Source organism: Scyliorhinus torazame, chromosome 22 (genome assembly GCF_047496885.1).
Source record: "Scyliorhinus torazame isolate Kashiwa2021f chromosome 22, sScyTor2.1, whole genome shotgun sequence".
NCBI classification, from domain to species: domain Eukaryota; kingdom Metazoa; phylum Chordata; class Chondrichthyes; order Carcharhiniformes; family Scyliorhinidae; genus Scyliorhinus; species Scyliorhinus torazame.
In genome coordinates this window covers 41,977,607-41,991,117 of record NC_092728.1, presented here as the reverse complement: position 1 = coordinate 41,991,117, position 13,511 = coordinate 41,977,607, and the positions used below count along the sequence as shown (strand labels likewise).

The window sequence follows — 13,511 nt, the reverse complement described above, 5'->3', positions numbered from 1 at the left end:
GAAGCCTGCTCTTCTCCTGGCCACCTCCACACTCAGGTCTTGGTAGACGCGCAGTATACTATTGTCCCACTTACGGCTCCGTGTCTGCTTGGCTCACTGTAGAATGTGTTCGTTATCCAAGCACCTGTGGAATCTCACCACCATTGCCCTCGGGGGTTCTTCCGTTCGCAGCTTCCTTGCGAGTGCTCTGTGAGCCCTGTCCACCTCCAGGGTCGGGAGAATGCCCCATCCCCCAGCAGCTTCTCAAACATGTCTGCGATGTATGCCCCAGTGTCCGCTCCTTCGGGCCCCTCCGGGAGCCCAACGATTCTCAAGTTCTGCCGGCGGGACCTATTCTCTAGGTCCTCCACCTTCTCCAGGAGCTCCTTCTGCTGGTCTCTCAAGATCCCCACCTCCAACTCCACCGCAGTTTGATGTTCCTCCTGCTCAGCCAGCGCCTTCTCCACATTTTGGATCGCCCGATCTTGGGCATCCAGTCTAAGCTCCAGCCGCTCAATCGACTCTTTTATCGGGTCCAAGTAGTCCTGTTTCTGCTCAGCAAAGCCTTCCTTAATAACTTGCATCAGCTGCTCCGTTGACCGCTGGGTCGACAAACCAGAGGTCCGGTCCTCCGCCATGCTGTCTCCTGCTGCAGCTTCAGCCCGAGCCTTCTCTGTCTTTTTGTTTCCGCCTTTACGAGCACTTCTAGTCCTTCTCTCCATGCACCGATGTGGGAATTCAGTACACAATTGCCTCTGTCTTCAGTTTTACAGTTCAAGTCCGGTAGAAAATCGGGGGAAAAGGTCCAAAAGTCCGACCCGAGCGGGAGTCACCAAATGTGCGACTTACTCCTTCATAGCCGCCACCGGAAGCCCTTGGCCTGTTTTTAAAGTGTTGCTGGTTGAGGGATGAATGTTGGCCAGGTTGTTGGGGAGAGTTTTCTTGCTCTTGGGAAATAATGCCATCAAATCTTTAAATCCACTCGAAAGGACAGACCAAGTTAATTAGAAAGGCATCACCTCTGATGGGGCAGCTCCTCCTCAATATGACATCAGACTGCCAGTCTAGATTGGCAACATGGAACTCAAATTCACAACCTACTGAGTCAGGCGAGAGTGCTACTCCGGAGCTGCCCGTAAAAGCACAGAACCACAGTGTCACAATAACTGAGAAATAGTGCCAACGAAAAGCATCTCTCTTTTCCTTGGATTTTGACAGTTTTCTATTTTTGTGTGAGGGGGAAGTGATGCTGCTTACATTGCTTGTCTCACTGGATCTCTTGTCAGCAGTGTGTTAAGATCCCGGACCAGACCCCAACATTTGTTAGGGCAATAGACAAGAACCCTAAATACTTATTTTAATTTTTAAAACTGTGAAGAAAGAATACTTCACTCCAGGAGTGAGTCCACTGACCAATAGAGATGTTATATTAAAACAAATGTCCACATTAACATCACAGAAAATAGCTTACAATTAACAGTTAAATAATTCTTAACACTAAAAGGAAACATATTTACTTGTAACTGATGCCTTCTATGTCTCCAATCAAGCAGAACATATCACAGGCCAAACACTGCTTATAAATATAGTTAGCAAGCACAGGGATACTTGCTGTCCCCTGTTTAGAAATTTATTGGAAAGACTGCTCGGAGTGAGAGAGAAACCCTTTTGGACGCCAATTGCAAGTCTTTTGGCAGACTAAGAGCTGAACTGCCTGCTACAGACCTGGCTCCTCCCATAAATTACATCATCTTTATCCCACTCACTTCCCCTGCCTTGCTTACCTAAATCTAAACACAATGTCCAAAATGATCTACTCTCCGGGGAATCTTCAGCAATCATAACAAAATTCCATTCGGCCTTATATAGGTAAAGAATTACATGGTTGGAATGAATGTTGATCTCACTTTTACAACATCTTAATTGCACCTTTTATAGACACAGAGTGTACTTGTAATTTAAACCAGGATTTTGACTAACATTACTGCAACAGATATATATACTACAATCTGTACAAAAATGTCCTACATTCATCACAAGTGGCAGTGCAGTCTGTGATCTCTATAGCTGCCTCTCAGTGAAAATACTGTCTCACACTCCAGCAGAGATTAGGGTGGGTGAACAATGATTAAGTGGTGCAGTTGAATTTATTCTCAGATCTTTTGTTTTGTTATGTGACAATATTGAGCTAAATGTTAAGTCCTGGTTTTAATGAACTTAATGAGACGTTAGTTCAACAAATTACTGTATTAGTCAGGAGCTCATGTGAATTTAATTGGTCTGTACATTAATAGACAATCAACACGAGTCTGTCTGACCTATTGTGATCCAAATCGGTGACTGTATTATCATGTCTGAGACGCTCGACTGGGTTCAGATTCTGTATCTGTCGTCCTGAAGTGTCAGACACTGAGGGGTTTGCTCCTTCTTTATGATCATTTCATTATCCATGTACCTTCACAATTATGACTTTTCTCACAAATCATCAAGTTTCAGCTTGTGACCCTTACATCTTTGAGTTTAACTCACTGGGCATTTTATAACCTTTCGTTCCTCAAACAGATGACTGAAAGCTCACAGCAACAGGGCCCCTATCGTTATCGATACCGTATTCCATTGTCTAAAATTACCATCTTTTTTAGACATTGATATGTTAATTATTATGTATTGTGTTTAACTGCATGCAGGTGGTGGGCCTTCACTGGAGATTCCTGTGCATATTAACCCTGGGAATGTCATTTTAATTTCAGTTATTAAGTTTCCTTTAAAATTTCAATTTGTTGACTTTGTTTTTGCTACCCTTTCAAATGGGGGGACTTAATTGGTAATGGGTTTATAAAAGAGGTATAAATAGACACAAATGAAAGCTGTGATTGCTGGATTGGGAGGAACTCTCTCTCTCTCTCTCTCTCTCTATATATATATATATATATATATATATATATACATTATATATATAATACATTTAGAAGTGCAGAAATATTGGCTCCAATTCTATCCTTCATCAAGTGCCTTTTTGGAATGGTCAACCACCTTCTATTGCACATGTGCCAAAATACCTTCTTCATATCTGGCAGAGAAAACTATTTAAAATGTTAAACTCTGCTTCCTGTATGGTTTGCTCAAAATGTTTTATCCTGAGTTTCGGGGCTTCATAAAGACTCTGAGCAGAAATTCACACTGCTCTCTCACGCTAACATTCCTGACTTCTATGTATCTTTCTGTGCTTTATCCTTCTGGTTTTGGGGGACTGTGTTTGTTGGTGTTGCCGGATGAGATCTGAAATCCTCGCCCTCCTTCACAGACTTCCTTTGGAAAGACTCATTGTTGTGACTCGCTCTCCTTCAATTCCACCTGCAGGTGCTGTACATGTGCCACTGTGGGTGAAGAAGGGGATGCTGCAATTTCCCACAGACACCAAAATCCCTGTTATAATGGTTGGACCCGGCACAGGGGTGGCACCATTCCGAGCAGTAATACAGGAACGTGTTGTGGAGGGAAAGAAAGGTCAGAGGTTATTGGCTCTAAAGCACATTTTGTTGGTTAAGTGGCCGGTGTCAATTATGCTCTGCAATATTCAAAATGTCTGGTTGTTCGTTGGCAAAAAAAATAATTTTTCATTCATACATCACTTTCCACAATTTCAGGATGTCCCAAAGCACTTCACAGGCAGTGAAGTACTTCTGAAGTGTAACCACTGTTGTAATGTAAGGAATACGGCAGCCAGTCTGTGCACAGCAAGATCCCACAAAGAGAAATGGCCAGAAAAATCAGTTTGTTTTTGTTGTGATGTTACGTGTTGATTGAGGGATAAATATTGACCGGGACACCCAAGAAAACTCGACCTGTTCTTCTCCAATTGGTGCCAAGGAATCTTTTATGTCTGTCTGAGAGAACACAGGGGGTCTCGGTTTTAACATTTCAGCCAAACGACAGCCTCTCCATCAGTGCAGTGCCTCCTGCAATATTGCACTGGTGTGTCAGCCTAGATATGGTACTCCAGTCTGTGGAGTGGGGTTAGAACCCACAACCTTCTGAGACACAGGTGTTTGTGTGACCCAGTGCCCTGCCTTTGCTCACATGGTAGCCAGAACTGGGAATGTAACAAGGACCCCTACTCTGGGATAGTCTCTGATTCCTGAGCAAAGGGGGCTCCTTCAGTCGCTCCAAATCACCAAGTGAATATTAAAAGCAATACTGTTTAGTGGAGTTAATAAGTTGCTTTAGTCTCTAATCACAACGTTCTTACATTCACCACAATCAATCAGTTCAATAATTTCTCACGTTCCACAAGACAAATAAACACATTCCTTCACCCACTTCAGTGCCTAATGACAGAGCCTCTCCCTCTCCGTGCTTGCAACCTACGGTTACCTGACCCACATGGGATGGATCGTGTTGAGCTTTAAAGGCAATCCCTTAAATATTTGCAAAGATTAAAGAAATTGGGCAACAGCAAAGTGTTTGTTGTCTTCTGAATGCTGAGACCTTATTAACGAATGAAGTCCACACAGAACAATTGGACATCCCATATTTAAACCTCCTCTCTCTCACCTGCCTGGCTGCTCAAACCCAGCGTGTTCGCCGAAATAAAAACAGGAAAATGCTGGAAATACTCAGCAGACCTGGCAGCATCTGTGGAGAGAGAAACCGAGTTAACGTTTCAAGTCTAAATGTCACCCTTCAGCATTGAGGGCAGCTTGGGGAATGAATGGCCCCCAGTCACACATTCAAATCATTGGGAGCAGATTATAGTGACCCTGGGAATGGTGACAGAATCTCACATTGTGACACTCTGCTTTCCACTATTAGGCAACTACCTCTTCTTTGGCTGCCGTGGGAAGTCAAAGGATTTCTTTTGCCGGAAGGAGTGGGAGGAGCTGAATCAGGAGGGCTTCCTGACCCTATGCACAGCCTTCTCCCGGGACCAGGTAAGGAGTGTGTAACAGAGCCGTGAGGAGAGCTAGAAACTGGGCTTGCTGTTTTGTGACTGGTATGGAGGTGGTGAAAATCACCACCCTTTAAATATGGACTCCACCCATACCTTTGTTTAAGATAACCCCTGTTGTTGGCACTCTCTGATTCTTGATTCGTGAGTCACTTCTGCATTTGCCAACAAGTTTCTGTTAATAAATCCAATTTACTACCAAGATCTGCTGTGCAAAACCCACATAATTTATAAAAAGGGGATTTAAGAGTAAAGGAACGGAAAGTCTATCGGAATTCTTTTAGAAAATAACAGAATTACCTGTTGCTGCCTGATTCCAATGCCCTAAAATTCCTGAGGCTGGAGGGACCATTCCAGGATGTGAGCTGAACGTTTAAGAGTTTTGGTTTGTAGGGAGTTGTCGCCACCCTCTGTCAAGGTGAATATGTCGATAGGGTGAGAGGTGGCATCAGCCCCTGGGGTTCCCTGTGATAATTCACCCATCACAGCCTTGGCAGACCTCAGTTGAACTCACTCAGGTTGAGACCTGAACTGAATCTCATTGAGGCCTTGTGAAGGCTTCGTTATTGGGCGGCACGGCTGCACAGTGGTTAGCACTACTGCCTCACAACTCCAGGGACCCCGGTTCAATACCGGGACTCAGGTGACTGTCTTATGTGTGGAATTGTCTGTTCTCCCCGTGTCTGCATGGGTTTCCGCCGGGTGCTCCGGTTTCCTCCCACACTTCAAAGAAGGGCAGTTTAGGTGGATTGACCATGCTAAACTGCCCTTCGTGACCCAAAAGATGTGTAGCTTAGATTAAGGGGTTAATGGTATGGGGAGGGGGAGTGAGCGAACTTAGGTGAAGTACTCTTTCAGAGGGTCGGTGCAGACCCGATGGGCCGAATGGTCTCCTTCTGCACTGTAGGGATTCTAGGAGGTAACGTAGGGGAAACGGCGAGTTCCACAGCCAGCAATAAGATAAATGACCAGATGAACTGCTTTGCTAATGTTGACTTAGAGATAGTCATTTGTCAGGAGACCCAGGGATAGCTCCCCTGCTCTTAGTTAAAATAGTGACCGAGGGACTTTTTACACCCATGTAAGAGACTGGCAGTGCTTCATCTGAAAAAAACAGCACTTCTGACAGTGCAGCACCCCTTCAATTCTGCACTCAGAAAGAGTGCTACCCACTGTGCCACAGCTGACAAGTGAGAAAGAGCCAAAGAAACAAACCACATCAGACAATGAGAGCTCTGGGCTCTGGAACAAACTGTGCAGGGTTGTCCCTGTCTCATGTTGTGATGTTTTTCACCTTTCGTTGTTGAGTTTCCGTTTCTCATTTAAAATAACAGCTGCACTCTGTGTTTGGTTTTAATGTAGGATGATAAAATCTACGTCCAACATCGGATAAAGGAGAAAGGACCTCTTATCTGGAACCTAATTCAGAAGGAACAGGCATATTTCTACATCGCAGGGTGAGTTTGGCAATGATGGTGATATTGGTGATGTTCTCTCCCATGTGGACAGTGGGCTGTTGTTTTGCTGCTGGTTAGTTTATGTACTGCACAAGATGAATTTTATGCCCCCATGTTCTTCGTAGTTCCTGGTGGCCACATATTCAAGTTACAAGGTTCAAGATGGGTCAAACTGCCTTCATTAAAATCAGCAACTTCTGTCTGTCCATGAGCTGGAGGCTTTGCACTGGTTTCCAGTGGATCCGGAGGCAGCAGTCTCACTGTTTTTGATGCCTTGGCAGGGAGAGACTTTTCTTCCTGAGCCCCTGGTAACATCTCTCAAAAAGCAGATGCCGACTGATGGAATCGGCTGGTGCTGTAAGGACTGATCTCGGTTCACATGGGCAGAAGTTAATATTGTAGAATCTTGTGACTTTATTAAGATTTTACATACTTTGCTACTTCATAGAGGCTAAATGCTAACACTAATATAAAGAACAATTAATAGTGACATTTGAGTCAACCTGATTAAGCTTCATATTACCAAGGAACTCAAAGACTTAAGACAACACATTTTGGATGCATTGTTGACACTATTATGACACTGTAAGAGTGGGAAATGTGCCATTTCATAGAGTCCTAACTGTGTCCTAGTTAGGTCTGTGTTCCAACACTGATCTCACCATTTACATCCCCAAGTAACATTACATTTACAAGTAACATTTTTGCCACTTGTCAATCCATAGAACATAGAACATACAGTGCAGAAGGAGGCCGCCCGGCCCATCTAGTCTGCACCTGCCCACTTAAGCCCTCACTTCCACCCCATCCCCGTAACCCAACAACCCCTCCTAACCTTTTTGGTCACTAAGGGCAATTTATCATGGCCAATCCACCTAACCTGAACGTCTTTGGGCTGTGGGAGGAAACCGGAGCACCCGGAGGAAACCCACGCAGACACGGGGAGAACGTGCAGGCTCCGCACAGACAGTGACCCAGCGGGGGATCGAACCTGGGACCCTGGCGCTGTGAAGCCACAGTGCTATCCACTTGTGCTACCGTGCTGCCTGGATATTGTCCAGGTTTTGCTGCATGTTGACACAGAGTGCTTCAGTGTGTGAGGAGTCTCCCAATCAGTACACCCTTCTTCCTTTCTCCCTCATCTCCTTCAGTTTTTCGGACCTACCCTTAAATCTGTTTGCTGCTCACGTTGACTACTTCCTGTGCTGGTGAGTTCCACATTCTAACTGCGCTCAGGGAAATGCTGGTTCTCTTGAATTTCCCATTGGATTTGTTAATGCCTTGTTGTTTGTGATAGTTTTGCTTTTCTCCAACCGTTTGCCGAGACTATGTCATTCTATTTGTTCTCTCCCGTAGCAATGCCAAGATGATGCCAACGCAGGTCACAGATGCCCTGAAATCTATTTTCCAGTCCGAGGGTGGCCTCTCTGAAGCGGAGTCCGAACACCTTCTTGTAGAGCTGGACCGATGCGGTCGATTCCAGACAGAGACTTGGTCCTGAGTATCGTGGAATGTAGCAGCATGTCAGAATCATCGGGCCTGGAGCCCAGACAGCGCATTCTGCCCGTCCTGGAATGAGGCAATAGCAAGTGCAGTCCGATTACATGGCACTCAGCCCTGGGTTAGTTTATCTGACTGCTCAGTCTGCCACTGAGGAGCTGCAAAGAATGCGATTGTATGTCGAATTATAATTTATCATTCACAAAATTGTCCCAGCAAATCACTGTTTACTCAGAATCAGCTGTGAGGACACTAAAGGTTACAATTTAATTAAATAAAATGGAGAAAGATAGCACTGGACTGGAAATTGTGCCTATTTCCCTTGTGTGTGATGTTGGTGCTGAGCAAGAGGTAAACCTGGATCTACAACAAGCTACATGTCACTGCTGATGGGGTTTGAGTCGTTGGAGGATGGTGAGTTTGAAAGAATACCCCCAGAGGAGCTGCAGAGCATGGACTCAGAGTTTTACAGCACAGCCTGAGGCCCTACGGCCCATTGGGTCTGTGCCGGCCGTCAAACACCTATTTATTCTAATCCCATTTCCCATCACTTGGCCCGTAGTCTTGTATGCTATCGCATTTCAAATGCTCATCTAAATGCTTCTTAAGTGTTGTGAGGAGCCTCTACCATCCTTTCAGAGTTCCAGGACCCACCACCCTCTGGGTGAGAAGGTTTTTACTTGCGGAGGATGTCACTGCTCCAGGCAGACTGGCTGAAAGGTATCCTGAAAAGTGAGCTGGTGAGTGTGAGTTAACAGTTGCTGGTGGGGCATTCGAGGGGCATGATAATAGAGTCCAAGGCATAATCTAGCCGGTAATGACACACCATAGATAAATCGAAAGATGAGGGTGAAATTGAACGTAAAGAAAGGTCATTTATCAAATACACAGACACCAAAGGATTTAACAACAAAAGGGAATAAGAAAAGTTTAGGGGAATAGGTTTAAACAAAAGTTAGAAGCCAAATAGAAATGACAGAATTAAATTATTGAGGAATATAAAAATAATATAATCCAAAATATAAATAATATATTCCAAAATATAAATAATAAGGTATTCCAAAACACCTAAATAACAAGTGAAAAATCAGGATGAGGATAAAGGCAATAAGGGAATCGAGCAATAAAGTCTCCCATAATGATGCCAAATGGCAGGAACAATATCTGTTAGTATTTACAAGGGAAACTGACTTGGTGGACACAACATCAGAATAAGAGAGAGATAATTGATAGACAAATCAAGCTGTCACAATTGAATATAACCCCGAGTCTGAATGATGCATCCACACACACTGGAAGTTAGGGAAGAGATAGCAAGAGGCGTTATTACATTCGCAAAATATATATATATATATATATATATATATATATATAAAAATCTGCCATCCATGAAAGTGCTGAGAACCAGAGAATACTGATTTGGGTGAGTAGCAAAAACGGCAGAGGCAACTGGAGGAAAGACTATTTCACGCAGTGTGTGGTTAGAATCTGGAATATGCTGCCTGAGGGTGTGGTGAAGGCAGAATTCTTCGAGGATGTAACGAATAGAGTTAATATGGGACAGCCAGTGGATGTGGTTTATTTTAACTTTCAAAGTCCCACATAGCTTTCCAAAAGGAATTGTATAATTATCTGAAGAGAAAGGGTTTGCAGAGATTGGGGGGGGGGGGGGGGGGGGGTTAGGGGAGTGGGACTGACTTTGTTGCGCTCGGAGAGCTGTCACAGACATAACAGATCAAATTATGATCTGTATTGTGCGGTAATCCTTCTAGAATTTATTAAAAATGGAAATAGTGCCAGAGCACTGGCTGATAGCTAATCCATTTCCGATATTTCAGAAGGGAGATAGAAAGGTTGGGGAAATTCCAGCTCAATTACTTGACTCTGGAAGAGTTCCTTCAGATTCGGGAATAGCTAATGTAACCCCACTATTTAAAAAGGCAGGTAGGGAGAAAACAGGGAATGAAAGACCAGTCAGCCTGATTTTGGTAGTGGGGAAAATGCTAGAGTCCCTTATAAAAGATTTAATAGCAGAGCCCTTAGAAAACAGAGGCTGGATCGGACAGTCAGTCTGGATTTATGAAAGGGAAATCATGCTTGACAAATCTGCTGGAATTCTTCGAGGATGTAACGAATAGAGTTGATGACGGGGAGCCAGTGGATGTGGTTTATTTTGACTTTCAAAAGGCTTTCGACAAAGTCCCACATAAGACTTTTACATAACATGTAAAATTAAAGCTCATGGGGCTGGGGGTAGTGTATTGAGATGGGTAGAAACCTGGATGGCAGGAAACAGAGTAGAAGTAAACGGGGCATTTTCCAAGTGGCAATAAGTGACTAGTGGGGTACCGCAAGGATCGATGCCAGGACCTCAGCTATTCACAATGTATATTAATGATTCAGATGAGGGAACAAAATGTAATATCTCCAAATTTTCAGAGGATACAAAGCTGGGTGGGAGGGTGAGCTGTGAGGAGGATGCAGAAATCCTTCAGCGTGATTTTGACAAGTTGAGTGAGTGGGCAAATGAATGGCAGATGAAGTATAATGTGGGTAAATGTGAAGTTATCCACTTTGGTAGCAAAAACAGGAAGGCAGATTATTATTTGAATGGCTATAGATTGAGAGAGGGGAACGTGTAATGACACCTGGGTGAGTAAGCACACAGGTACAGCAGGCGGTATTGAAGTCAAATGGTATGCTGGCCTTCATAGTGAGAGGATTTGAGTAGAGGAGCAGGGATGTCTTGCTGCAATAATACTGCCTTGGTGAGGCCATATCTGAAATATTGTATGCAGTTTTGGCCACCTTATCTGAGAAAATTCTTGCTCTGGAGGGAGTGCAACAAAGGTTTACCAGACTGATTCTTGGGGTGGTGAGATTGACGTATGAAGGGAGATTGAATTGGTTAGGATTATATAGAACATAACAGCGCAGTACAGGCCCTTCGGCCTTTGATGTTGCGCCGACCTGTGAAACCACTCGAAAGCCCATCTACACTATTCCCTTATCGTCCCTATGTCTATCCAATGACCATTTCAATACCCTTAGTGTTGGCGAGTCCACATTCACTGGAGTTCAGGAGAATGAGGGGGGATCTCATAGAAACCTATAAACTTCAACCAGGACTAGACAGGATAGATGCAGGAAGGATGTTCCTGATGACAGTGAAGTCCAGAACCAGGGGTCACAGTCTAAGGATACAGGGTAGCCCATTTAAAGCTGAAATAAGAAATGTCTTCACCCAAGGCGACATGATGGCTCAGTGGTTAGCACTGCTTCCTCACAGCTCGTGGGACCCAGGTTCAATTCCGGCTTTGGGTAACAGTGTGTGTGGAGTTTGCACTTCCCCCCCCCCCCCCCATGTCTGTGTGGGTTTCCTCCGGGTGCTCCGGTTTCCTTCCACAGGCAAAAGCTGTGCAGGTTAGGTAGATTAGCTAAATTCCTCCTAGTGTCCAAAAGGTTAGGTGGGGTTACGGGGATAGATTGAGGCGTAGGCTTAAGTAGGGTGCTCTTTCCAAGGGCCAGTGCAGACTCTATGGGCTGAATGGCCTCCTGCACCGTAAATTCTATGATTCTATGAGTGGTAAGTCTGTGGAATTTGCTACCACGGAAAGAGTTGAGGCCAAAACATTGTCTGTTTTTCAAGAAGGAATTAGATATAGATCTTGGGGTGAAAGAGATCAAAGGTTATGGGGGGAATGTGAACTGGTCACGGAGTTGGATGATCATAATGAACGAGCTGCTCCTATGTTTCTATGTTTTTTAACGTTGGTGGTAGGAAAAACACAATCCGAGTCAAATTGCCAACCAATCCGTAACCTTTCTCCTGTGACCTGAATTTGAATTCAATAAAAACCTGTAATTAAAGTCTAATGATAACAATGAAATCTGGTTCACTCATGTCCTTTATGGCCCACATGTGACTCCAGACCCACAGCAATGTGGTTCACTCTTCAAATGGCCTCTGAAATTGCCTCGCAAGCCGCTCAGTTGTATCCATAAGGGATGGAGGACCTGGCATTGACCTAGGCACTGGAAATGTACTCGACCCTGTTGACCCGGCAAAGTCCTCCTTACATCTGGGGCCTTGTGGCAAAATTGGGAGCAACAGCCTGACATAGTCAACTCAAGATTTATACCTGACAATGTACCAGCGGCACAGTGGTATACATGGCCCCTCTCATTTGTGAACACTGAAGAAAAGTATTCATTTAGTGCCTCTCTTCTATCTTCAGACTCCATGCACACGTTCCCACTACTGTCCTTGACCGGCCCTAACTTCACCTTGGTCATTCTTTTATTCCTCACATAAGTGTAAAAAGTCTTGGGGTTTTCCTTGATCCTACCCGCCAAGGACTTCTCATGCCCCCTCCTAGCTCTCCTCAGTCCTTTCTTGAGCTCCTTCCTAGCTATCTTATATCGCTCAAGTGCCCTAACTGAACCTGTTTTCTCATCCTTACATAAGCCCCCTTCTGCCTCTTGACAAGACATTCAACCTCTTTTGTAAACCATGGTTACCTCACTCGACCATTACCTCCCTGCCTGACAGGGACATACATATCAAGGACACGCAGTATTTGCTCCTTGAACAAGCTCCACATCTCAATTGTGCCTATCCCTGACAGTTCCTATTTCCATCTTATGCTCCCCAATTCTTGCCTAATCGCATCATAATTACCCTTCCCCCAGTTATAAACTTTGCCCTGCCGTATGTTCCTATCCCTCGCCATTGCTATAGTGAAAGTCACCGAATTGTGGTCACTATCTCCAAAGTGCTCTCCCACAACCAAATCTGACACTTGGCCCGGTTCCTCAATGTTGCGTGGCACTGCTAAGTTGGCTAGATTTCAAACAGATCTAGCAACTGAAGACTGGGCATCCATGAGATGCTGTGGGCCATCAGCAGAACAGAATTGTACTCGACCACAATCTGCAGAATTGTACTCGACCAAAACCTCATGGTCTGGCATTTCGCCCACTCTTCCATACCACCAAACCAGGGGCTCAACCCTGGTTCAATGAAGAGTGCAGGAGGGCATGCCAGGAGCAACACCAGGCATAGCTAAAAATGAGGTGTCAACTTGGCCCTGTTGAAGTGTGACCCATCCGATGTTGTACAGGTTCCACCCCCCCCCCCACTCCAAACAGACCCCAATGCCCCCCCCCCCACTCCAAACAGACCCCAATGCCCAAAGCATCCCTTCCTCAGGCACCATCTCTCCAGCCATGTGTTTACATTATTAGGATACTCTTGTAAAATCATCATCTTTAAATGAAAATCGCTTATTGTCACAAGTAGGCTTCAAATGAAGTTACTGTGAAAAGCCCCTAGTCGCCACATTCCGGTGCCTGTTCAGGGAGGCTGGTACGGGAACATCTTCTATGTTTCATTCCTTAATCCCTGCCCTGCTGGCTGCCTTTAATCTACAGTTCTTGCTGGCTGCTGCCACACAAGACTTCTGCTCAAACTACAGACTTTAGGCAAACTAAAACACCCCTGGTCTGATGGACTAGCCAAGACTTCCCCTTTAGGTTCTGTGGCAGAGCCCATGATGTCAGCAGCGAATCGGTGAATCTGAAATTCTGAGCCATCTCCTGCTGTTACTTGTGATTGGTGGAGCCAT

The 13,511-nt window shown here is 44.8% G+C and overlaps 1 protein-coding gene across 3 annotated transcripts in view; it reads left to right on the top strand.

The window, feature by feature from the left end:
* Positions 1-8,176, top strand: part of ndor1 (NADPH dependent diflavin oxidoreductase 1) — an 80,909-nt gene extending 72,733 nt beyond the window's left edge. For all 3 annotated transcript variants that reach the window (XM_072488111.1, XM_072488112.1, XM_072488113.1), the window contains exons 12-15: positions 3,340-3,486; positions 4,792-4,910; positions 6,290-6,384; positions 7,741-8,176. In XM_072488111.1, the coding sequence (XP_072344212.1) occupies positions 3,340-3,486; positions 4,792-4,910; positions 6,290-6,384; positions 7,741-7,885 (506 nt within the window). In that variant the 3' untranslated portion in view covers positions 7,886-8,176. The remainder of the gene's footprint in view (positions 1-3,339; positions 3,487-4,791; positions 4,911-6,289; positions 6,385-7,740) is intronic.
* Positions 8,177-13,511: the final 5,335 nt, after the last annotated feature.